The following is a 25,784-nucleotide window of genomic DNA, read 5'->3' as shown; positions in this document are numbered from 1 at the left end:
ATTACAGGTGTACATTTATTTATTTATTTGCCACAGAATATTGCTCTGTATTAATTTATTTATTTGAGATGAAGTCTTGCTCCATCGCCCAGGCTAGAGTGCAGTGGTGCAATCTCGGCTCACTGCAACCTCTGCCTTCCAGATTCCAGCGATTCTCCTGCCTCTGTTCTAGGTAGCTGGGACTACAGGTGCCTGCCACCATGCCTCGCTAATTTTTGTATTTTTAGTATAGACGATGTTTCACTGTCTTGGCTAGACTGGTCTCGGACTCCAGACCTCATGAACCACCTGCCTTGGCCTCCCAGAGTGTTGGGATTACAGGCCTAAGGCACCGTGTCTCGGCCACATTTATTTATTTAATTTTTTAGAGACAGGGTCTTGCTCTGTTGCCTAGGCTGGAGTGCAGTGGCGCCATCTCAGCTTACTGCAGCCTCCGCCTCCAAGGTTGAAATGATTCTCATGCCCCAGCCTCCTGAGTAATTGGGAACACAGGTACGCACCACCACGCAGGGATAATTTTTTCTGTTTTTTTGTAGAGACACGGTTTCACCATATTGGCCAGGCTCGTCTCAAACTCCTGACCTTAGGTGATCTGCCTGCCTCGTCCTCTCAAAATACTGGGATTACAGGAGTAAGCCACCATGCCCGGCCTCTCACTACATTTAAATGATGCAGTGACTCATGTCTGTAATCCTAGCACTTCGGGAGGCCAAGGCAGGTGGATCACCTGAGGTCAGGAGTTCGACATGAGCCTGGCCAATATGGGGAAATCCCATCTCTAGTAAAACTAGCTCTGTGGCTGAGCTGGGTACGTTGCCTCACACCTGTAATCCCAACCCTTTGAGAGGCCAAGGTGGGAGGATTGCTTGAGGCTGGGAATTTTGAGAATAGCCTGGACAACATAGCCAGACCCCATGTCTACAAAATAATAATGATAAAAAAAAAACAGGTGCAATGGCACACAGCTCTAGTTCAAGCTATTTGGCAGGCTGAGGCAGGAGGGTCCCTTGAGTCCTGGGATTGGAGGCTGCATTGAGCTATGATGGCACCACTGCACTCCAGCTTCGGTGACAAAATGAGGCGCTGTCTCTAAAAGAAAAACAAAATTGGCCTGTGAGTGTGGGTTTGATTTCCAAACAGGACCCAGAAGGCAGGGGACAGAGTGTGGTCACCCTTAGGTGCTGAACACTCAGAAATGGGCCAGCGGCAGCCCTCGCCTCGCCTGCAGACACCAGATTGGGCAGAACAGCACGTGGCACTCACAGCTTTTGCAACGAGAGCAGAACCCAGTGTGGACCCTTCTGCCTGTGGGAGGGGCTGCTGAGGCCTGCGGAGAGGCCAGGCTGGAGGCTCGTCCCCTTGTCCAGCCCTTGGTGTGGTCTCTGCCAGGTCCCCAGCCCACCAGTGCAGGGCGCCCCTGAGCCTGCTGCTGCCACGGGCCCTGTCTCTACCCAGGACGTCCCCACACCCTCGCAGTGTCAGGGAAATGGTCATGGTGGCGGTGACACTCCCCAGGCAGGACTGTTGGGAGAAACTGAGAAGGGTCACACTGCAGGCAGGGGCCCGTGTGACAAGCCCCTCTCACCCCGAGAGAGCTGACCAGGCAGCTCATGAGCAGAGCCACATCCCCGAAGTTCGAGAAAGATTCTGGCTGGGCTCAGCCACCTCACTGGCCACAGGCAGCCTTTGTCGTGTGAGCCTTTGTCGTGTGAGCCTTGCTCTCCTGGTGAGGCTGAGGCTGACGGCTGATGTGGGCATTGCCGAGGGTAACCTGTGGCCCAGTGGATGTGGCCGGGTCTACTCAACCTGCACTCACCCAAGTAGGACCCAGGCTGCACGCCCATCTCCAGCCCAGGGCAGCTCCCCTGTAAGCTGGGCGAACTACTGAGGCCAAGGAGGGAGGCGGCTGACAACACCCACGGCCCATGCGGAGGTGGTGGAAAGGCTGGACTCAGCAGCAACACCAAACCCCAAACCAAGCAGAAACCACCCGAGACTGAGGGGCTCGTGCCAGAGCGGTGGACACAGGTAAGAACCCGGGACCAGGCTGTGTGTGGTGGGAGTCCTCCCTGTCCCAGGGCTCAGCACAGCAAAGACCAGCTGCGTCATCCTGGCGGCCATCTGTCCCTGTCCCACCTGCAGAGTCAGAACAACCTCTCCCCAGTGGGGATCGTCTCTCCCTGCCCCAACCAGACTGCCCCCACTCCGTGGAGTTAATGGCTGCGGCTCCAGCGTCCTAACGCTGCCCAGCTGGCACTGCCTGTGCTCATCCACACCCCCCAGGCCGGCCTTCCCTGCAGCCTGGGCTTAGCCACCTTGGCCTGATTGAGCACTGAGGCCTCCTGGACACCGAGCCCCATCATGCACCTGCTGCTTCCAGCCCCACCCCACCGGCTCAGGGGTTCTTCCCAGCGGCGCTGATCATGAAATCAACATGCACGCAAGTCGTCTCAGGGGACTTTTTAATGAAAGTGTTGGCAGTTCTTTCCCCCACGGTGGTGCATAGGTGGCTGAGCTCAGATTGCAGCTGCTAAGACACCAGCCACTTACCGAGAGAAAGCCAGGCTGCTTCAAACCCAGGGCCCGAGGCAAAAAAGCATCACTTCTGGTCAGGGAGTCTTGAAGCCATGCCTTGTGGGAGGTCACACTGGCATCTAGGCCTTTGCCTGCATTGCAGAAGGAGAGCCGGGTCCCCTCCTGGAGAACGCTGCATTCCCCAGCCCCTCACCAGCTTTGCCACCACACAGGCTTTCGAGGCAGGCGGCCGGTAAGACACAGCTCTAGACCCAAAGCAACCATCAGCTCTGGGGCCCTGCAGGAGAGGAGCACTTTTAGAACATGGAAAAGTGTGGTCATCCCATCATTAGACAGCACACATCCTACATAAATAAAGTCATATGGGGAAGGAGGTTGGGGAGGGAACAAAAAATTGGCACAGACATTGATAGATTGGCTTCCAGTCTCAAGGCGACAGATGCACATCATGAGACCAGAGGAGACAGAGACAAGGGCTGGATTTGGCTTTTCTAAGCAACATGTGTTCTGCGCAGGGCTGGATGGTCGCTGAGACAGAGATGGAAGCCAGGACAGGGGAGCCCACAGGGCCCAGATAGGTACAGAGGGCAGAGGCTCCTGTTCTGTCCTCACCACCCACAAGAGTGACACTGCTTGTAAACAGTGGCTGTGCTCACCTAGCAAGAAAAAAGCAAAACAAAATCCATACCACACACAGACGCAAACAGAAAGCCGTCCAGAAGCAGAGAGAAGTGTCAGGTGCACGGCCCTGCTGTCAGTCTCCCCGATGAGCTGTGGGCTCAGCAGGAGCTGCCCATTGACACACAGGGGAAACCCACTGCTTCCACCTTGGGAGCGGTCGCCAGACAGAGCCACACTGGGGGCTGGTGTCATCCATGGACCCCACACACTTTCTTGAATTCGATCCTGCTTCCCTCTGGGCAGCTGCGTCCTTTCCTCCTGCAGGACCGTCTGGAAACTCGGCTCTGCTCTCCCTTCTCTCCTCTCTCTGCCCCAAACCCCTCTTTCTAAAAAAGTGATGCAGTGTTCATGGGGTTATTTCTTGAAAATACTTGGCGGCCTCCACGCTTCCGTTTTCTTTGAGCCAGGTGGTCAGGAGGGTTTACAAAGAATGCCTGGGCTCCCCCGCGGGTGCTGGCAGAGGGGGTAGTGATTGGTCCTGTGCCTCCACCTGCTCTGGGAGGGAATCTTCCATCTCTAAGGCTGGCCCCTTCCTAACCCTCCATGTATCCTGTTCTCCAGACTTCGGAACCCCACTCCTAAGAGCAGTGGGGCCAGGCGCTTAGAGGAAGAGCAAATGCTGCCAGGACACGGATTATCCCCAGAATACATTCTAGCATCGTATTAGGTATCTGAATCTGTTAGGAAAAAAAATTAGAAACTACGTATAAAACTTAAAAATATTCAAGTATCAAAAAGTTATTTAGGATTAAAGTTTTAAAACAAGTCATTAGCAAGCTGCTACCACCAAGTGGAGACTTTTACAAAAGTTGAGCAAGTCTGCTGAGCTGAGAGGACAGAAATGAAGTCACCTGTGCTGGGGCAGGGGCAGGGACACCTGGGGCAGGGAGTGTGTGGGCAGAGAGAAACCAGAGAAGTCCAGGTCTGTGGAAGCCAAACAGGAGAGCGTGCGCCCGAAGGGCGGTCAGGATCCGGGCACAAGGTCGCTGTCCCTGGAGAACGAACCCTAAAGTGCATAGCCTGAGACTCCCTCCCTGGGGGTCCTGTCCCCCAACATTTCACAGCCTCCTGGAGCTGCCTTCCAAGGAGGACAAACATGGCAACAAAAGACCCATTTCTGCACAACAATCCTTCTGGAAAGAAAAAGAAGCCAAGAATGGAGTCAAAATGCTACCCAGTGCTGACTAAGCCTCTCAAACCCTGTTCTAAATGGAGTGTGGTTTCTAAGGGAAATGGAAGAGGCCCCACCCACACAGGGACAGGGCCATGGCCCCACAGGCTGAAGCAGCAGCGTTTATTCAAGATACAACAGTGAGGGAATCTGGTCACATTCCCTTCTCCCCACAGAGAGCGCATCTTGACAAGTGATCCAGTAGAAACCTTTTAAACTCTATAAGTTAAGTTCATAAAAACCACTGTTTTCACCCTGTCTCCCAGGGCCAGGCCTGGACTCTCAGATGCACTGGCTTGGGGCGCCCTCGGGTGGCCACAGGGGAAAAAACCACAGTCTGAGGCCAGTCTGGGGCTTCCAGACCTAGGCGGGATTTGCCCAGTCCACCTGTCCTTTGCCTTTGGGTCGCTGTCTCTTGGCAGATGGCCCGACACTTGGTGGCCCAAGGACACCTCAGGAAGGTTCCCACTCTACGGATGGCCTGATTAGCCAGAGGTTTCCAGGCCGTCTGTTCGCCTCCTGGAGATGAACTGGGGCTCTTAGACTTCGGTGGAGAACAGGATGCTCTGTCTCTTGCTGTCCGGGGCAGGGATGGCCTCCAGCTGCAGGAAGTACAGCAGCACCTGGACCTGCCCGGGCAGAGTGGGGAAGAGGAGAGCGGCTCAGAGGGGGGGCTCACAGCTGCTGGTGGGGAGGTCTTTGGGGCGTAAGCCTCCAAGTCCACCTCAGGTGCTGGAAACCCCTGCTGGTGTAACGAACCCCTTACAGTGAGACGGGGGTGGGGTGGGGTCCTGACAAGGCATGACTTGGTAGGGGGGTGTTTATTTTAGAGATGCACAGGGCCTTGCTCTATCCCCCAGGCTGGAGTGCAGTGGCTCCATCATGGATCTCTGCAGCCTCTAACTCCTGGGCTCAAGCGATCCTCCTGTGTCAGCCTCCCACGTAGCTAGGACTACAGGTGTGTGCCACAATGCCTGGCTAATTTTTCTTTTAATTTTTTCTAGAGATGGGGATTGCTATATTGCCCAGACTGTTCTCAAACACTTGGGATCAGTTATCCTGCCTCAGGCTCCCAAAGTGCTGGGATTACAGGCATGAGCCACCACACCCGAACACTTGAGGTGGTTTTAAGCCCCCAGCAAGGTGGACCAGGAGGTGGCCTGGGCCCCCCGCCATCACTCCCATCCATGCAGACCTAGGCAAGTCCCTCTCTCTGAATCTCGGCCACACCACATACAATGCAAGTAGGAAGATGGGCAGGACTAGGGGGGTGGGACAGGCAGAGGCCACCTCTGTCAGGCTGGGGTGGCATGGGCTGGAACCTGTTCTTCCCATACCTGGGACATGACCTCCAAGGACCAGCTGTCGGTCATGGTGATGGGCTGGCTGGGGTTGGTAGGGAGCTTGCTCTCCTTCTCGGAGGGCCGGAGCAATGTGGGGCCAAAGACCGTGGCGAGGTTGTGCAGGGACATCTTATTGACTGCCTCCTTCTCTGCCACCCTGTAGAGGACCAAAGCAGAGGGTGCTGTTTCACCACCACCACTAGCAGAGAGGCGGAGGGGCTGTGCCACGTTGGAGTCCTCAGGAAGGGAGTGACCTCGACCCTGGCTGTGCTGCAAGCTGACTCCAGCCCTGGTACTGCTGGGTCTCGGCAGCCCAGGACAAAGGGCCAGCTCCGGGCTGGTGGGGAGGTCTCCTCCTTGATGTCACTGGGAGGGAAGAGGGGGGTCCAAGTACACTGCTGGCCATGGCCAAAGCTCTGAGCTCTTTAAGGCCACAGTCCAAAGCGAGGAGGGTGGCAAAGATGAGAGGCTGGGGCAGGGGTGGCAGTGGCACTAGTCCCCAAAGGCAGTGAGTGACTGCAGTCAGGGGAAAAGGTCCTCGGTGCTGGAGGTCTGGTGGGAGCAGAGGGGCACCCCATGGCCTGGGGACCTGCAGCCACAGGAGAGCTGGGCTACCTTTTCAGGTGGTCCAGAAGGAAAAGGAAGGTGAGCAGGTTGGCCTCCGGCAGGGACAGCAGCAGGTTGAGCATGCAGCTCTCCTTTGCAACCGGGTCTGAAAGAGCTGGAGAAGGCGGTGGGTTACTCCGCAGGGTCACAATGAGACAGAGACCTCTCCTGAGGTGGTTACGTGGAGTGCCTGGGTCTTGTGTCCCTGCACAGCCCAGGCTCTTCATCCTCCTCAGTCCCACAGCTCTGGCCCCCAGTGAGGAACCTGCGAGGGGCGCTGGTGTGCTGTATGAGCCACCTGAACACCTTTTCTCTACCTCACAGGGGTCAGCAGCACCCGGCAAATGGCAGCAGGAGGAGCCGTGAGAACAGCCGCTCATGGGCAGAGCTGCCCTTGGGCATCTCCCGCCACCACCCCCTCCCCAGGGGAGCCCAATGCAGGGGAGGCTCAGCGTGGAATGAAACGGGAGTGAGGGACACAAGGAGGTGGGAAGTGGGAGGGCCCCAGCCCCACCAAGTATGCAGAGACCCCCTCATTGTCCTGGACACCACAGGGCCACCTGCAGCCTGGGTGTGCATGGGCCCCGCGGGCAGAGCTGCCCTAAGGGTGACGTGGAGGTTACAGGTGCTGCACATGCCAGCGCCCACTCTAGCCATCAGCCTGCAGGTTGACTAAGGGTCAGGCCAGGTTTGAACCCATGCTTGACTGGGCCAGGACCGGTGGCCAGAGCACCTGGGCGCTCCTTCAGTCCTGTTCTGCAGGAAGGAGGACAGCAGACTTTAGGACCCCACAGCATGACAGTGCTGACCATTTCACCCTCTTGGTCCCCTTGAGGAATAGGGACGGGGAGCCCTCTGGGGATGGGCGAGGTCTTCCAGGACAGGCTTGATTTTGGTCCTGTTTTCTGAGGTTGGGTTAAAACACCATGGCAGAGGGGGCACAGCTCGGGTTCCCACACATCACTTTTCACAGCCTCCAAGGGCAGCAGTGCACGTGGAGGAGACATCTCCCATGAGGCCAAGGCCTCCAGTGCTCACCGATGCCTTCGGCGAAGTTGGGGTAGAACTCGTCGGTGAAGAGGGGCTCGGGCAGCTCACGGAAGTACAGCTTCAGCGTGCCTGCGATGGCGTTCACGTCCATCTCGCTCATCATCACCGACACGTCCTTGTTATCTGGAAAGAGCACGGAAATGCAGCGGCCTCCTTCAGGATCCCAAGTGAGTCTCCCACCATCCCTGCCTTGGCTAAAGCACCGTCCCTGCCATGCTGACCACTGTGCGGGTCCCTCCCCGGCTTTAAGCAGCTCATCTGACTCCTCCCAAGAGCTGTGCGTAGTTCTGTGTCTGCAGAGTTGATGGGGGTGCATGGGCACTCCCGTTCCTCTCCCCTGCTTGGCCCGAGGTGACGGCCAGGAGGAGGCCAGCACGGCAGGACACGGTGCCTGCGTGGGAATCGGGTGACTCTGCCCTGTACATAGCAACCACCCCTGCACCAGTGTCTTCTGATGGCAGGAAGGCTGTGGGAGAATCTGACTGGTTTCAGTGTTTGAACCGGTGTCTTCCTTTGGACCCAATGGGCCACTGGTGCTTATGTCCTCACCACAGGCCAGGTCTATTCTGGGCCCCCAGAGGGAGCTGAAACTACCACAGGGCCCACCCAGGGGTGATAGGCATTCTAGGGGTCCTGGTCAGGGTCAGTGGTGTGTGCCCCAAAGAAGGGTCTGCAGGCACAAAATCCTGTTGCTTTGAAGATGCTGGGAAGGACCCTCTGGGGTCTCGATACCCTCCCCTGGCATTTGTGGCAGTTCCAGGTCCTTCATAGCCTGTGAGGGTTGGTGAGATAGAGGCGGAGATGACACAGCCCTGGCCTGAGTTGGGTCCCATCAGTGCCCTCTGTCTGCCGCATCCTCACACAGGGCAGTGGACAGACTGCACTGAGTCCTGGGCGTCCACCCCCAAGGCAGGAAGGCCAAGGCCCCGCAGAAGCCCTGGTTCACCCCAGCAAGCGGCATGTGTAGCAAAGATGGTTTGAATACTGGCTTCTGTAGAAGCTTTTTCTACAACTCTTGTTTTCTCTTTTTTAAAAATAATAAAACAGTAAATGAAAAAAAGACACAGCGAAGGATATGACATGCCCGGGCCATGGAGCGCTCTGAGATCTCATCGCCAACACCACTGCCCACACCTCCATCCCGTCCTGCGCAGGCCGACACTCACTGACGTCGAAGGCTGCCTTCAGTGCCTGGATGTCCGTGGCCACTCCGGACACGCGGTAGATGCCCACCTCCTCCATGCCTCGGCGCTCGATCTCCTCCACACACTGGCGCACGATGTAGGGGACCTTGGACCTCTCTCTCCTATGGAAGGAGGAAATGTTCTCAGTGTCCTGGCAGCCCTGCTTGGGCCACAACACAGGAAACCTGTCCCCTATCTATACACATGGAGGTGGAGTGAGGACGGTGACGAAGATGCCCAGGTCTGGGACTGCACACAGAGCCTTCTGCATGCCTGCCCTCCCTCTGCAAGCCCTGTCCTCATTGCATGTACTTTCTCAGGACCTTTCTAAGAGGCTGAAGCAGCCAGACCCTCTGCAAATCACACATGATCTTTGTGGGAAGGTCAGGAGTCCTAAGTAAAGTCAGCACAGAAAGGGCATCTGATAGATTCCAGGCCTGGGGTTAGCAGCCTGTGCCCCCAGCTGGGGGATCAGACCCGGTGTTGGTCCTGCCACCCGTGTGCTGTGTGAGAGGAGAATCCCTGACCCCTGCCCTGGGCTTGGACCTTAACACATCTGACAAATGAAGGGTTGCCTCAGCACCAGCAGCTCCTGTGCTGCTAAGTGCTTTTCTCCTCTGAATCTTAGCGATGAACAATTCCAATACCGCCACACAGGACACTCGAGTGAGAATACTTCAAAGTGAGTGCTGTGCTGAGGCCTTTAGTTCTGTTTTACAACTGGATTTGGGAGCACATCAAAGCTGCTTCTCAAGCCACCCTCATTAGCAGTGGTTATTTGGGGGAGCTGCTGCTGGAGTCCTCGCTGCTCATGCCCAGAGCCCTCCCAGAGTGCTATGCAAGTGGCTGCCGTGCAGGTGGGGGTGGGGCGTGCTGTTTAGACACACAAAGGAGTCCGGGGTATGATTGATGGAGGCCCCGGCCCGCATGACCGGCAAGTTCAGAGGCCCAGCCGGATTCCATCCTGGGGAAGCAAATGAATTCTCAGAGGAAGTGGTCTGTGTCTGCAAGAACTGCTCTCAAACCAAACAAGTTTCTCTTGGCAACTGACTCGTGACAAAGGGGCAGGGGTTATGGCCATTCAACGGGAACCTGGGACCGTGACAAATTCCAAGCGAGGGCAGAAAACCCTGCACTCGGGCAGTTTCTGGAGCCAGCCCTACTGCTTCCAAGCAAGGCGGCAGTGACATTCCAGAGCTGGTGTTGAGTAAACACAGGAGGTAGCTGAACACACCAAGTGTTCCCTGGGGCCTGACCTCACCACGCAGCGGCCATGCACAGAGAGGAGAGACCCACACATGCTCTTCTCTGCAGAAACAGCTGAAGGGACAGGCACCCTCAGTGCATGAGCCCAAGCCCCTCCCCACTCACTTGGTGACCACAGCAATCTTGACTCCGAAGACCCCTGTCTGTTTTCGGGACGGCATCCTCTTCAAGCTGAACTCCCTGCTGTTGAACTTGATCGAGAGCTTTACTTCAATCTATAGAGGGGAGAAAGGGCACAGTCCTCTGATCTGTCTGGTCCTCAAAGCCCAAGGTCCCAAGGGCCCCTGGGAGTCTCATCAAATATTTCCACCCCCAAGGCATGCAGAGGTCTCAGCATGAGGTAGGGCTGCCCCTCAGGGAATCCCCTAGTCTACTTCAGCAAGAGCCAGGATTGTTGAAGATGGTGTAAAGGACTGGCTTCTGCAGAACCACCTCCTAAAATCCCCGCTGCTTCTCTTGCTTGCTTGCTTTTTTTAGATATAGGATCTTGCTATGTTGCCCAAGCTGTACTCGAACCCCTGGGTTCCAGTAATTCTCCTGCCTCAGACTCCAGAGTAGCTGAGACTATAGGTGCACTGTGCCCAGCTCTCTCTTTCTTAGTAACAATTAAAAATTAAGTGAGAAAGACTAACAATAATATAAGAAAAAGCCAATAATTGCAAATATTAACGTTTTACTATATATGCCCAGACCTTTTTGGGTGTGTCATTGCTTTTAAGGTCTAAACCTTTCTGGGGTACCTAAAGACAAATCAGGGGTCTCCATTTCTACAGGCAGCCCCCAGGTTCCCCGAGTGGAGGCCCCACCTGTCCTGGTGGTGCCATGAGACCTTTGTTTGAGGAAGGATGCTCAGGGCCTGGCTGGCAACTGCCTCCCAGTCAGTGAATGACGATTCCCGGGCATGGCGATTCTGCTCTTCGGGGAACCTCCCTCCTCCAACCAGGCTCCGTGTCAGATGCTGGCTCAGGCTCAGCCACCTCTGACCGATTTGAAATGAATAGAGGCCACCCTACCCTTCTGGGGGAAGTGGGTGCCAGGAGAGTCCCACGGACACGTACCCCATTCATGGCGATGACGGTGCGCTGCCAGTCTCTGTCCTGCAGGGCCTGTGGGTCCAGCTGAAAGCAAGGAGTCATGATTGGCAGAGGCCCTGGCGTCTGTTCAGAGGCTGCACGGGGCAGCAGCCCACACCCGCCACTTCTCCAGTCCTCAGTCAGAGACAGAGCCTGACTGTGGCCAGCATCTCCACCCAGAGGCCAAGAGGTAGAATAAGGAGGAGCCTGCCAGACACACCTGGAACCCAGGGCCCCACTGCTCCCAGAGCCCTGCTGCCTGGGGCTCCCACCCCCTCCTCCCTCTGCCCCTCCCAGTTGGGAGCTGATGCGCAGGCTGGCAGACTCTCTCCACCCGGCTCCCATCACCACGGGTGCTATGTGGAGCTCAGGGAAAGGCGAGTTGTCCAGCAGCAACTTCAGTAACAACTCCTGGGGGCCTGGTATCCACTGCTGCTGTCTGGGGAACTGTGGACGCTGTTCTCCCCCTGCATGAACAGCTTGTGGCAGGAGGAGCCTGCAGGCCACACCAGTCCCATGGTTCAGAATCAGGCCCAGGAGGACCCAGAGCCAAGCCCTAAATCAAGCAGCTGGTGAGGCGGCCGGGAGGAAGCCCCTCTGTGACCTCTCTAACTTCTACCCCCACCCAGCCCTGTCCAGGCAGCTAGCCTGCAGGAACTTGTGCTTAATGTCACCTGAACACAGTCTGTGCTGATACAAAACACCCTGTCATGACCAAGCTACACGTCCCCCGTCCGTGAAGGCTCTGTCTCCCGTTTTATGGGGAGCACAAGCTCTGTGTCAGCAGTTCCTGGGTACACAGAGACCACTGGCTGGGCTGGGTGAATGAGCAGTACCATCTTGTTAAAAATACACCTTCCTGGGCTCCACCTGTAGAAAACTGGACTCATAATCTGGGTGGGACCTGGGATTTGCACAACTAGAAACCCCAGGTAGTTCTGGAGTGAAGCCAGGTCACGGAGCCACCATCTGACTCCAGACAAGGCCACTGCATCTGGCCTTGTGTTTCCACCCCTTGACGCAGGTGGTGGTTCATTTCAGCCACAAGGCAAGCTGCCTAAGAGCAGGGACCACACCTCATGCCTGCACACATTCACGTGCGTGCACACACACACACACACATACGACAGTGCTAAGCACAGCACCAGGCCTAGAGAGGGGCTGAGGACAGGCATCATGTTCACTGCAAGGGACCCTAGAGACCACAGCCACCTGGGCCTTCTGCAGGTGAAGTGGCTAGAAAATAAGAAGTTCTGGAGCAGGTCAAGGAGCCCAACCAGCTGCCCCTACTTCACAGATGTGTGCACCTGGGCCTCCCTCCCTGCACCTGCTCAGCACAAAGGCTCACCACAGGCACACCTGGGGGGTGACCCCTCCTCACCTCCCCTTCTAGGTCCTACCAGTTAACGTTTCCCAGGGATCTGAAATGTACAGCCAGAGTGACACAAAGAAGCAAAGGGTGGCAGGACGTCTCCCACCAGGGGCTGTGTGGCCACAGGCTCTCATTCTGCATCTGGCCGTGAAGGTTTTCAGAGGCCACACTCCAGGCCTCAGGGACCCCACCCTGAGAAGCAGCAGCTGTGAGCAGGGACCGGTCAGTCAGAAGCCACACACAAAAAGGAATCTCTCAAGTGGCACTTCCCCCAGAGTGAACCCTAAGCAGAGGCAGGACAGGATAACATGAGGGATGGGGACAGAGTGCGCTTTCTCTGGAAAGGGAGAGTTTAATACCCCTGCTGGGAGCTTTAAAAAATTGAAACCCTGCCTGTAATATCAGCACTTTCAAAGGCCAAGGCAGGAGGATCACTTGGGCCCATGAGTTTAAGACCAACCTGGGCAATATAGTGAGACCCTGTCTCTATAAAAAAATTTTCAAAAACATTAGCCAAGCATGGTGGCACGTGCCCGTAGTCCCAGCTACTCAGGAGGCTGAGGTGGGAGCATCACTTGAGGCTAGAAGGTGGAGGCTGCTGTGAGCCAAGATCATGCCATTGCACTCCAGCCTGGGCAACAGAGCAAGACCCTGGCTGTACTAACCAACCAAGTAACTGGAAACACAGAAACATGTTAAGCAGGAGACATTCTTCCCTTTCCTTCAAAAAACAGCCATCACTGGGCCCCTCTCCCCTTAGAAACCCAGAACAGGCAGAAGCAGCTAACAAGCAACCAGAGTCCAGGTAAACAGAGACAGAGAAGCTGTCCACACATCAGGCGGCTGCCCCTCAAAGCCCCCCTGGAACCACGGCCCACACGTCAGCCCACCTTGCCCTTGCACACCAGGTTTCGGATGTGGGTCCACAGGGCACTGCCGCGAGCACACCGGTACTTTTCAGCAGAAGCTGCCCGGCTCCGGCCCGCCCGGCCGGGATGGAAGTACTGAAGGAGGCCCTGCATTGCGGCCGGGGCGGGTGTCGACTCTCGCATGCTTGACCTTGCTGCTCTGGGAAGCTGGTGGGGCTAAACGAGAGCTTCCAGCCTCCACGGCCTTTTGACCAGGCTTGGAGGGAAACCCCGCCCCACAGTCCGGCGGGCCAAGGTCAAAGCTTCCCATCACCCCGGGTTCCACTTTTTTGTCTGTGTGTGGGAAGAACATCCTCCCACCCCAGCCTATCGGTTACGGGAATTTCCAACGTGTCTCCATCTTTAAAGCCCAGAAAAGCTGAGCTTCCTTGTTAAGTGGCTAGTTTCCTGTTGCCCAAGTTTGGAGACTGAGTAAAGTATGACTGCTCAGCCTGCCTTGTGCTGGAAGCGCTCTAGACTGTCCAGAATCTGTACCACTCCCAGCATGTAACCCCAATAATCACATGCAGTGCCCCTGATGGACCCAGGGCAGAGGACACCCTGCTCCGGTCCTGCTCCCCCAGACTAAGCTGGCCGAGCAATGTGCAGCCTGGGCGGGGCTCCAGCCAGCGTCCACTCCCCAGCACTGGTGCTGTCCAGCGCCCACCCCAACCTGGCACTGATGCTGCCAGCTGGGCTCTTTACTGGGTCCCTCTCTGTGACTCCCAGTGACTGAAGACCAGGTTGTTGGCCTTCGGGCACCAGCTCTCACAGCGGTCCTGACTGGCGGCTCCAGTGGGAAAGGCCGCCCCGAGGCTGGCTCTGTTCCAAAGAACTGAGTGTGCTCCGCAGAGCGGAAGTCGTATAAAGAATAGCATGATAATGAGGCCTGTGCCTCGGCTTGGCCAACCCCAAACATTGCTCAAGGCTGGCACGCTCTCTCGTGAAGTTATTTAAAGCACCAGAGAAGTAAACAAGGAAAAGACGGGGGTTTGGAAAAACAGATGACCAAGGGGGAAACAGTAGTTTTCCCTTAAGGGAAAAACTGAGGCACTCCAGATGCTTTCCAGGGTCCCCCTGGGTTGCAAGGTCTTGGTGAGAAATACGCCTGCTGCCTGGACACGGACCGGACGGGCGGGGGCCTGTCTGCTCACGCGCAGTGGTCTCAGGACGACGACTAGGTCGCTGCTCATCTCCCCCCGAGCTGGGTAAGGCAGGAGCTTTGGAAGAATGACTGTGGTCAGCGGGCCTGGCAGATGGTGGCCTGGAGGTCTGCCTAGAAAACTACCATGCACATCCATCCCAGGGAAGTGGTGGGGTGGGGGCTGAGGGAGGCCAAAGCCCAACTGGGGCAGGTGTTGCATGCTGCCCTGAAGCGTCACTGACCACCTTGCATGGTGGCTCTGCTGGGGACCCAGCACTGCCCTGCTTGCTCTGTAGTCTGTGGCTGGATTGAGTCACCAGTGGGCAGCCAGAGGACATCCTCTTGCCCACCCTCAGCAGGGGCAGGGAGGAGGCTGAGTAAACCATCCAAAGGGGGAAATGCTCATTCACTTAGCTCCTTGTAGACAACAGCTTCCTCCACACCCATCGTCACCAGCCTGGATGGTCCAGCAGGGCATCCCCAGTTGTTCCCGTCTGGGCCCCATGTGTCTGCACTATAACCTACTCCCAGGGGTGGGTCTTTGCTGAGACCACCAGAGAACCTCTGTGTTCACCAGGAGAGAGATCACAGGCCTCCTGCTGAAGTCTATGACCACAATCTGCTCTCCTGAGATCCAGCCCACACCTTTTTTTTTTTAGGACGGAGTCTCACTCTGTTGCCCAGGCTAGAGTGCAGTGGCGAGATCTCGGCTCACTGCAACCTCTGCCTCCTGGCTTCAAACCATTCTCTTGCCTCAGCCTCTGGAGAAGGTGGGATTACAGGCACCTGCCACCATGCCCGGTTAATTTTTGTATTTTTAGTAGAGATGGGGTCTCACCATGTTGGTTAGGCTGGTCTTGAACTCCTGACCTAAAGCAATCCACCCACCTCAGCTTCCTAAAGTGCTGGGATTACAGGCGTGAGCCACTGTGCCTGGCCTCTATCCCACTTTTAACTCTTTGCTGTTCTTCCCTGATCCCAACTAGTCTCTAATATCACTTCAAAAGGAACACCCCCTTCTCCTTTAGGCTAGACTATAACCAGCATTGGTGAGGATGTGGAGAAATGGGCTCTCATACATGGCCAATGGGGATGTAAAATGGTACAGCCACTCCAGACAATGTAGGGCAGTTCCCCAAACAGTCACCTTGTTGCACAGCCCAGCAATCTCACCAACTGTCTCCTAAATGAATGAAAACATACGTCCATATAGAGACTGGTACCAAGGACCAGTACCAGTCTGATGATGGCTGCATCAACCGTAACAGCCTAAACTAGAAATGATCCAAGTGTCTGTCAAACAGTAAATGCAGAAACAAAAACATGGTATATGTATGCAACGGAAAATTATTCAGTCATAAAAAGGAATGAAACAATGCTACCACATGAACAAGTCTCAAAAACATAATGGTAAGTGGAGGAAATCAGTCAAAAAAGTCGGCTCTAGTATGATTCCATGTTTATGAAATGTGAAGAAATGGGCAAATCTCTAAAGACAAAGGCAGATCAGCTTGGGTCTGGGAGTGGCTATAACTGGGAACAGGGGCTGGGCACGGTGGCTCACACCTGTAATCTCAGCTGTTTGGGGGGCCGAGGCAGGAGGATCACTTGAGCCTAGGAATTTGAGACCAGCTTGGGCAGCACAGCAAGACCCTGTCTCAAAAAAAAAAAAAAAAAAAAAATTTAGCCTTGCATGGTGGCGCATGCCTGTGGTCCCAGTTACCTGAAAGGCTAAATACTTGAGCCTGGGGCATCAAGGCTGTGCTGAGTACGGCTGCACCACTGCACTCCAACCTGGGCAACAGGGCAAGACCCTGTCAAAAAAAAAAAAAAAAGGAACAGGGAAATTGTTTGGGGTGATAGAAATATTCTAAAACTGGATTGTTGGTAAAAGTTGTAGAGCTCTGTAAATTTACTACAAAATCATTCAGTTATAAAAATGGATGCATTTTTGAAGCATCCATGGAAGAACCGCCTCCCGGGTTCACGCCATTCTCCTGCCTCAGCCTCCCAAAGATTACAGGTGCCCGCCACCACACCCAGCTAATTTACTTTATTTTATTTTTTAATAGAGACGGGGTTTCACCATGTTAGCCAGAATGGTCTCGAAGTCCTGACCTCATGATCCGCCTGCCTCGGCCTCCCAAAGTGCTGGGATTACAGGCGTGAGCCACCGCGCCTGGCCTACTTTAAGTATTTTTAAGTGTGCAGTTCAGTGGCATTAGGCACATTCACGTTGTGCAACCATCACCACTGTCATCTCCAGAACTTTTTTTTCATCATCTCAAACTGAAACTCTACACCCATTAAACAATAACTCCCGGGGGCAGGTGCAAAAAGAACAACTCCCCATTCCCCCTGCCCCAGCTCCTGGTAACCTCAAATCTACTTTCTGCCTCTATGGATTTGACTACTCTAGCTACCTCATGTAAGTGGAATCATACAGCATTTGTCTTTTGTGTCTGGTTTATTTCACTTAGCAGCATGTCCTCAGGGCTCACCCATGTTGTACAATGTGTCAGAATGTCCTTCCTCTTGAAGGCTGAGTAATATTCCATTGTATGGATTGACAGACATGCACCAGCAGGTGGACGTCTGGGTTCTTTCCAGTCTGAGGCTGGCATGGTCAGTGCTGCTGTGCACATGGACATATCCACCCGACTTGGTGTCATCTTTGCATTCACAAGCTGTTGCCAGGCACTTCCGTGGGCTCTTGGGGGAACAGGTGCTGCAGAGTGGGCAGTCCAACAGGGAGACTGCCTGAAAATGGGTGGACCTCACTGCATGGTGGGGACTTGAGAGCAGCTGCCAGGGAGGCACCAGGAGGGCCCCAGTCAGACCTGCTGGCTTGTGCCTGGTCAGATGCCCACATAACCTGTGCTGGCAGAGAAGTCTGGGAAACTCCAGCCAGCCAGAGCACCAGCTTCAAATGAAGCAGAGGCTCACTGGCAACAACAAAAATGAACTCTGATGCCCCCACGGGAACGTGAGTTGTGAGCCCAGCAAGACACATAAACAGAGCAGGAGAAATGGGAGAAGACAAAAGTCTATGACTTGATATAATGTTGCCTTCTAAGGAGAATACACAGGGCTAATGTGATTTAGCAACCTAGAAAATTTGCAAATGAAGAGAAATGCACCTATAATCCTAGCACTTTGTGAGGCCCAGGAGGGTGGATCATTTGAGGTCAGGAGTTCAAGATGCACCTGACCAATACGGTGAAACCCTGTCTCTACTAAAAGCACAAAAAAATTAGTCGGGCATGGTGGCACATGCCTGTAGTCCCAGCTACTTGTTAGGCCAAGGCAGGAGAATCGCTTGAACCTAGGAGGCAGAGATTACAGTAAGCCAATGTCGCACCACTGCACTCCAGCCTGGGGGACAGGGTGAAACTCTGTCTCAAAAAGACAGAAACAACTGAAGGAAGAAATTCCTAATGGCAGCAAGGCTCCAACTTCCCCAGCTCTGCCGGCTGGTGACTCCCTCTTCCATACCTCATCCGATGAATCTTGGATGGATATTGATGCCTTCACCTTGAAAAATCCCTCCCTGAAGATGCAGACTCAATGTCCCTTGCTCTGTGAAGGCATCTCTGTCCCCTGACCTCACTTCCCAAACAACCGTGCCATCTGAGCCAGCAGTCACTCTGGGCCAAAGTCTGCCCCAGCTCTTGGCACATTTGCCACATCCTTCCTTTCCAGCTTCTCTGATCTAGACCATGAAGGCTGGGGACAGGGGTCTTCTCGTTCTTGGGGAGACCCCCAGGCATGGCACACAGGAAGCCTTCCATGACTAGGGTGGCACAGCAGGTTCCTGGTGTCTGAGGATGGACCAGGATGGTCTCGCTCACTCAAATGGCTCATTCAGGGTCGGAGCTGGCTGGGAAAGGACACCTGGCTTGGGTCCTCTTGCACCTGCCCACACACAAGGGCTTTGATTCGTGCTGTCAGTGGCTCTTTTCTGAACTGTGGGCACCACCACAGCTTTGTCCCTGCTGTACTATGTATCCCCTTGCCTTTCTGGCTCTGAACAAAGCAGCTCACTCATCCTGATTTCTACAGCTCCCACCCCCCGCCACCCCCACCCTCATGGAGCCTCTATCGTGCAAGAAGGGAGGTGGGGACCTGGCAAGTCATCCAGGACAGGTATTTGAAAAGCAGGAGCCAAAATCTGAGACTCGGGCAAGTGGTTCCTAAACCCAGCTCATCAGCACCATTAAGGGGAGCAAAAAAACCAGACCGCGCCAAGCCCCCCGCCCAGAAGATCCTGACTCCTGCTGCCCACAGACAGGCGCATGAGCAGCTTTGCTGAGAACTCCTTTCCATCCCAGACCCCTGCCCTTGGGGGAGCCCCTGGGGCCTGCCAGGGGCCTCTGCCCTCATGGTTGGATCTGGACACTCCTGGGATGCTGAGGCTTCTCTACCTGCTGCAACTGCCTCACCTCACGGGAGGGTCTCTCTACTCAACTTCTGAGTCAAGGTGCATAATCAGGGTGGGGGCTGTGGGCCCCTGTAGCGGGCTGCAGAGAGCCAAGCGCCTCCCACACAGTACAGTGCAGAAGGCAGCTGGTGTCACTGGGAAAAGCCCAGATTCAAAAAGGCTGGGCTCCGGAGTCGCGCACGCCCTCTCTCAGGCACCCCTGTGCAGCAAACAGCGTCCACAGGGGAGAAAGAGGCCAGGCTGGTGTCGCAGAACGTCAACGGCATAGTCACCGCCACTCCCCCGACTTCCTTCCTCCTGGGATCCCACAAACCACCCCCCGGCTGGGAGCCTGGAACTCCAGGGACCACAGCAGCCGCCATCTACTTGGCATGAGTCATGAATGCCCTTCACACAGCAATCGGATTCCTTCCTGTCTAGCCATGGTTCCCACCCATCACTCCCACTGACACAGGGACCAGGGGCTGGAGCCGGACAGTGTCTGCTCCATTGCCTCCTCGCAAACGACAACAGATAAGGATAAGAACAGCAGCAAACGCTGACCCCCCACCCGTGACAGCATGCGTCACTCAACCCTCAGGGTCCATGGCCCCCCACCCCCGTTTAAAGGTGAGGAGGCTGGGCGCAGTGGCTCACGCCTATAATCCCAGCACTTTGGGAGGCCGAGGCGGGTGGATCACCAGAGATCAGGAGTTTGAGACCAGCCTGGCCAACATGGCGAAACCCCGCCTCTACTAAAAATACAAAAAAATTAGCCAGGCATGGTGGCACATGCCTGTAATTACAGCTACTCAGGAGGCTGCGGCAGGAGAATCGCTTGAACCCAGGAGGTGGAGGTTGCAGCGAGCTGAGATGGTGCCACTGCACTCCAGCCTGGGCAAGAGAAGGAAGAAGGAAGGAGGGAAGGAGGGAAGGAGGGAGGGAGGGAGGAACACATTTGAGCGAGTGGGACAGTAACTTGCCCAGGTCACACTGAGTGTGATGGGGGAGAGACAAAGACTCTTCTTGATGGAACTCATCTGGTCCCTCCAGCTCTTTATTCCAGCTAGATCCCATCCTTGGGCATGTTCTCAATAATCCAATTTTTGCAACAATCCTGCTAAGTCAGTTTAGCCAGAACCCCCTGCCCTTGCTATCTGATCAGATTCCTCATCCCATGCCATCCCCCAGGGGAGATCGATCACTCTGGCCTGTCTTCAGCAAGAATCCTGTCGGGTCGGTTTCACCAGAAACCCTCTTCCCCCTGATGTTATTTCATCATTTTCCATCCATCAACCCCTACCCTTCTTCTTGGCTGTAAATCTCCACTTGTCCATGTGAATTCAGCATCGAGCCCATTTCTAAGCTTTCCATTTCTAGTCTTTTCCCCATCACAATAGTTACAAATAAAACCTGCTTTTACCACTTTAACGGCTGTCCAGCTTGGGTTTTTCTTTGACACTGCTCTCCTCTTCCCCAGGACGGAGTGGGGTGCTCAGCCAGCACCCCTAGACTGACAGAAGAGCACAGGTCATGTGCACAAGTACGTCAGTAGCACCACAGAAAAGAGTTTCAAAAGAGGGCCTGACACAGTAACACAGGAAGAGGCCTATCAGCTCTTTTCTCTCTTTCACTGAGACCCCAGTTACTTAGCAACAGTACTCAGAGGTCCTGGTTCAAATTCAGCCACTCCTAGGATTCCAGTTGAAGATTTGGATGAGTTGAGTCAATGGTTGGCAGAACTGGAATCTACCTTTACCTGGTTTGATGAGCTGAAAAAAGGAGCCGAGGACCCAGGCTGTGAGTATCCCTGGGCTGAATGGTGAGGCTGTGCCAGATGTAGGCTGGACTGTGAGGGAGGAATGCCCTAGGCTGGGTGGGGGAGACGGAAAACATGGAGAGGGAGAGGGAAGGGGGAGCAATGGGAGCACAACCGCCTTTGTAGTCTGCTCCCTCCACCTCCCTGAATACCCAGGACCCTGATTCTGAGCAGGTTAGAGAAGCATCTCCTGAGTGTCAAATGAGCTCTCTCAAAGATCTGCTGCAAGGACCAAATGAGAAAGCACATGTGGCCAGGCACAGTGCCTCAGGCCTGTAATCCTAGCACTTTGGGAGGCTGAGGCAAGTGAATCGCTTGAACCTGGGAGGTTGCAGCGAGCCGAGATCACACCACAGCACTCCGGCCTGGGCAACAAGAGCAAAACTCCAGTCTTAAAAAATAAAAAAATAAAAAAACCTTAGCTGGGCATGGCAGGGCATGTCTGTAATCCCAACGACTTGGGAGGCTAGGGCAGGATTGCTTGAGCTGAGGAGTTTGAGGTTGCAGTGAGCTATGATCCTGCCATTGCACGCCAGCCTGGGAGACAGAGCTAGATACTGTCTCAAGAAAACAAACAACAACAACAACCAAAGAAAGCACATGTAGAAAAGAGCCTGAGCCGTGACCATCACCCAAACTATGACCATCACTTGACTGATGCTAAAACACTTCGGATCTCAAAGGAGACCAGCACCAAGTACTCCATCAAGAGCTGTGTGGCCCATCTGCATGGTAAAATCTTCCACCATGAGAATCCACACAAAGGCTGGGAGGGTGAACAAGATAGTGCAGTGGGACAGGGACAGGGCAGCTGAGAGCAATTTTTAGTTAATTTATTTTGTTTTAGACAGGCGTCTCACTGTGTTGCCCTGGGTGGTCTTGAATACCTGGGCTCAAGCAATCCTCCTGCCTCAGCCTCCTGAGCAGCTGGATTACAGGCACGTGCTAGAGGAGCCTTTTTGATTTTAAACCTGATCTCGAAGTACAGGGAGCCCCAGGAAGCCCTGAGTCACTGATTTCCCGTGTAAGCTTCCAAGGCAGAAAAACAGCCAGTGGCTGCACCTCCCAAGACGTGGCCAGCAGAAGGGGTGGCAGAAGGGGGTGAAGCCGGCACTTGGTAAAGATTTGCTGATCTGAATGAGAATGTGGAACCCATCAGCAAGATGACAAGTTACTCAGGGAAGGGCCACCCTCTCCCTTCATTCTTCCTGGCGCTTGGTATTTAACCGCAAGAGGATTTTTACTTCCTGCTTAGGGAGGGAGCTGGGGCTTCCTGGGGAGCCCTGTGCTTCCAGGGGCATGTGGAATGCCAGACCCACTCCCTCTAGAGGCCTCTTGTGAAGATGGAAGAGAGAGCTGTAGCCACAACCCACCAATATAATGCACTATAAGGAAAGCGTGACCAGGGCTTCCTCCCAGCTACCCCCGCGGAACTGTGAGGGTGGGAACAGGAGAAACAGGGCATGGGGTGCCTGCTATGATCCTCCAGGAAACACTGGTGGCGGGCTCCCAGGGGCTGGATAAGTTTCTGAAGGACAGAGGGCCCAGGCAGTCTCCTTAAGAACCACGGCCCCCTGCTGGTCCTGTACGGACACATTCTTGGTCCCACCTGGGGGCTTCCAGGCTAGCCTGGGAGGAGACCTGTCTGTGTGCACCCTGTTCAGAGATACAGCTCTACACCCTGGGAACTGGGTCTAGACCACAGATAGCGGATGCCAAACAGGCAGCCTCTGGGACCCCTGTGCTTTTCTAAGAAGACTGGCACAGGATGCGCCAATTTTGGCCCAGGGCACCACCTAACCGTTCTGCCTTTGGGTTCTCCTACGGCCAGGCAGGAACTGAGGCCCCAGCTGCAAAATCAAGTTGAATGGAAATTCCTTTGGGAATGAGCCGACACAACAGACACGCAGACAGAGAGCAGAACATCAAGACCCATCAAGACACATGCAGGCACCGACTCAGGTCTCCCACAACGGATGTTTCAGAGTCACAGCTGCCCACCCCACCCCACCCTTGGTGCAAGGCCATCTCAGTGTCCCCAAGGGCTGCATGAAAAAGGACACTATACATCAGGCAGGGGAGGGTAGAGATGGCCGCCTTACTTGGACCTGGCCCTTCCCCATGAGTCTGTCCGTGCTCTCGCCATCCTCCTTGGGGATCTTCGTCTTGTTGTAACACTTTTCGTAGCACAGTATCCTCAGGGTCTGGGAGCCCTCCAGCTCTATCTCAAATTCCTGCAGGCCCGAGGGAGAAGGGAGGAAGTCCAATGTGAACAAACAGGTCAATGTTATAGCTGAAGGGTCCTCTGAACCCAGGCTCTCCCTGTCGCCCTTGCTGGCCCAGGGGGATTGATGCCTGAGACCCTCTTCCCTTACTCCTGGGACACATGGAAATGTTTTCTGTAAGCATCCCTGGCATGAGACTGTGGCTCAGCCTGGATGCTTCCAGAAGCTCTGACTGCCAGTCAAACCTAATCCAAACTCCTTACACCAGCATCTCAAAGGGTGATCCCCACACCACCTGCCTCACAATCTCCAGGGTGCTTGTTAAAAGATATTTCTACGGGCTGGGCGTGAGGGCTCACACCTGTAATCCCAGCACTTTGCGAGGCCGAGGTGGGCAGATCACTTGAGACCAGGAGTACGAGACTAACCTAGCCAACGTGGCAAAACCCCATCTCTACTAAAAATACAAAAAGTAGTCAGGTGTGGTGGTGCATGCCTGTAATCCCAGCTACTTGGGAGGCTGAGGCACAAGAATTGCTTGTATCAAGGAGGTGGAGGCTGCAGTGAGCCAAGATCATGCCACTGCATTCCAGCCTGGCTAACAGTGTGAGATTCTTCCTCAAAAACAACAACAACAACAAAAAAAACCCCACAACAACAAAAAGTTATTTCTATGGATTCTGAATGATAATGATCTGTCAACATAGGTTCACTTTTTTGGTGGTGAGACTGTTCCGTAAGATATTATCACGGTGGATACACGTCATTCTACATTTGTCAAAACCCACAACGTGTAACACCAAGAATGAACCCTATCTAATGTCAACTATGAACTCTGGGTGATAATGATGGGTTAACGCAGGCTCATCAACTGTAACTCACGTCCCACCCTAGGGTGGAATGTCCATAATTGAGGTGGGGGGCAAGGGGTACATGGGAACTCTTTGTTCTTTCTGCTCCATTGTACTGCATACCTAAACCCACTCTTTAAAAAATGAATTCTATCTAAAAGGAAACAAAGAGTGATCCTTGGGGTTGATACAGGAGGGACAGGGACTTGGAGGAAAAACTGCTTCCCTAGCTTTCAAGTTGTCTGCGTGGGTGTGGTGTGAACTCTCTCCTCCGCCACCCCGATGGTGCCATTGGTGAATCTGCACTTCACGCCAATGTGTGTGCACGTGTGGCTTCTTGCTGGGGAAATGGAGGAGGATGAGGGAAGAAGAAAGCAGCAGGAATTTCTGAACCTGAATGGAGGAGTGGGTGGGTGGGTGTGTGTGCCAGGAACATGTGACTGTCCCCAAGCCCAGATCTTCATGGACAGTGAGGGTGGTGGAGGTGACCTGCTGCAATCTAACCCTCATGACTTCATGCCTCCCTGGAGCTTCCGTAGATGCCTGGCACCTGAACCTTTTGCACACTGCCTGGCACCCTCTCTTGTTGTCTCTGCTGGGTCGTGGCACTCTTGGTCTCTGCAAAGGCTTCTTCGATGGACCCCATGTGGCTCTTATACCCCCTGTCATCACAGCTGCCACTCAGCCCTTTCTGCAGGGATGTCCAGGTAATTTTCCTGAGCTCCTTGTGCCCTTGTACTATTCAAGCAACATGTCTAAAATGGTCAAAGAGTAGTGGATGCTGAGAAAGGAGACCTGGGTTCCAGCTCCACTGCTCGCTCTACCAGCCTTGTGACCCATGTAGACCAAGCAGCCTGGGGGCTCCTGGCTTCCTCCTTCGCAGGAGTGGGGGTGGGAGGCAGCTCTCTGTAGGCCCAGCTGCCTCTACCTGCATCATCAAGAATGAGACCTTCGAGGTCACAACTGCTACAGAAGCTGGGAAATGGCACCTCTCATGGATCTGGGACTTAGTCAACACGGGCCTCTCTGCAATCATTCCTCCACTCCCGAAGGGGCAGGGCCAAATGGCTATGTGACTCACACAGCAGCTCTCCAAGGTGGAGGAAGGCACCGAGACACACAGTACAAGCCCAACACCCCGAGACAAGCAAGCAGGACCCTACAGTCCCTGCCCCAGCCCCACAGCAGAGCCCCAGGCTTCCGGAAGCCACGAGGGTCACGGGAGCTCATTCCAACTTCTGCGGAAAAACACTATGGAAACCTACCAAATAAACATAAGCGCTAACAAAGGCAGACAAAAAGCCCTTTTAAGTCTCTTTCCAAACACTTCTCCAGCAAAATAGGCGGCTTCTTTGTGACGAAGGGGGTGGGTAAGGTTTTCAGGAACAGAGATAAAATCTCTTGGACACGTCACCTCCTGGCCCCCCAGGAGATTCCTGGAATTCAGCAGCACTGCCTTCGGGGGAAGCCCTCAGGGAGCCCCTGAAGGTTCAGATTCTCTCCAGTGGGAAACAGCCTGCCCCGGCTGGCAGGCTCGGCCCTCCTCGGCCCTCGTAGAATCAGCTCCTCACCTCGTTCCAGTTTGGCTCAGCTGTGTCCCTGTAGACGCGCGTCTTTGCTTTATTCACAAAATACCCAAAGGAATCCACCTCCAGGGTGCAGTACAGATCTGTGGGGAGAAGGGAATATGGAGAAGGTCACAGCTCCTCTCCACATCACCCACATGGTCTGTAAGAGCAGGTGTTATTTGCAGAATCAGAAAAGAAATACAAAAGTTTTTAACTTTCTTTTTAAAAATTCAACACCTAATGGGGGCCTGGCATGAATACCAGCACCTCACGTGATGCCCCTGCCTGCTCTGTGGCATTTCCCTGGGGGCAGCTGGGAAACAGGACTTTCCACAACATTCATTCAGTCAGTCAGTCCACAAACCCCAGCTAAAGCCCCTGTGATGAGAAGGCCCCTGCACTAGTGGGGACAGAGAGGTGTACACGCCACCATTAGTGATGCCACAGCAGAGGCCAGCCGTCCTGGGGGATGTGGGAAGCTCCTGCATCCTACACAGCAGACCCCGCTGCAAGTATTATCGGGCAAAGAGTCAAGGCAAAGGGTACTCCAGGCCACTGTGGGGCACAG

General features: G+C 54.6%; 1 protein-coding gene and 1 long non-coding RNA gene across 4 annotated transcripts in view; one reads left to right on the top strand and one right to left on the bottom strand.

Annotated features, from left to right (window-relative positions):
- Positions 1–2,448: 2,448 nt before the first annotated feature.
- The window catches only part of BCR (BCR activator of RhoGEF and GTPase), a 135,609-nt gene continuing 112,273 nt past the window's right edge, over positions 2,449–25,784 (bottom strand). For 2 of the 3 annotated variants that reach the window (XM_031656460.1, XM_031656459.1), the window contains 9 exons: positions 25,220–25,317; positions 22,675–22,806; positions 10,895–10,954; positions 9,942–10,051; positions 8,553–8,692; positions 7,375–7,509; positions 6,346–6,451; positions 5,725–5,887; positions 2,449–5,016 (listed from right to left, as the gene is read on the bottom strand). In XM_031656460.1, the coding sequence (XP_031512320.1) occupies positions 4,927–5,016; positions 5,725–5,887; positions 6,346–6,451; positions 7,375–7,509; positions 8,553–8,692; positions 9,942–10,051; positions 10,895–10,954; positions 22,675–22,806; positions 25,220–25,317 (1,034 nt within the window). In that variant the 3' untranslated portion in view covers positions 2,449–4,926. Of the gene's footprint in view, positions 5,017–5,724; positions 5,888–6,345; positions 6,452–7,374; positions 7,510–8,552; positions 8,693–9,941; positions 10,052–10,894; positions 10,955–13,333; positions 14,410–22,674; positions 22,807–25,219; positions 25,318–25,784 lie in introns of those variants that run through there. The other variant, XM_031656461.1, reaches the window with a different exon arrangement.
- On the top strand, positions 5,894–8,553 carry LOC116270757. Its single transcript, XR_004178951.1, has 4 exons — positions 5,894–6,022; positions 6,661–6,822; positions 7,310–7,553; positions 8,434–8,553. It is a non-coding gene; the product is annotated as an uncharacterized LOC116270757 (long non-coding RNA).

This window comes from Papio anubis, chromosome 16, assembly GCF_008728515.1.
Source record: "Papio anubis isolate 15944 chromosome 16, Panubis1.0, whole genome shotgun sequence".
Taxonomy (NCBI): domain Eukaryota; kingdom Metazoa; phylum Chordata; class Mammalia; order Primates; family Cercopithecidae; genus Papio; species Papio anubis.
The sequence above is the reverse complement of the archived record's forward strand: the minus strand, read 5'-3'. Positions and strand labels throughout refer to the sequence as shown.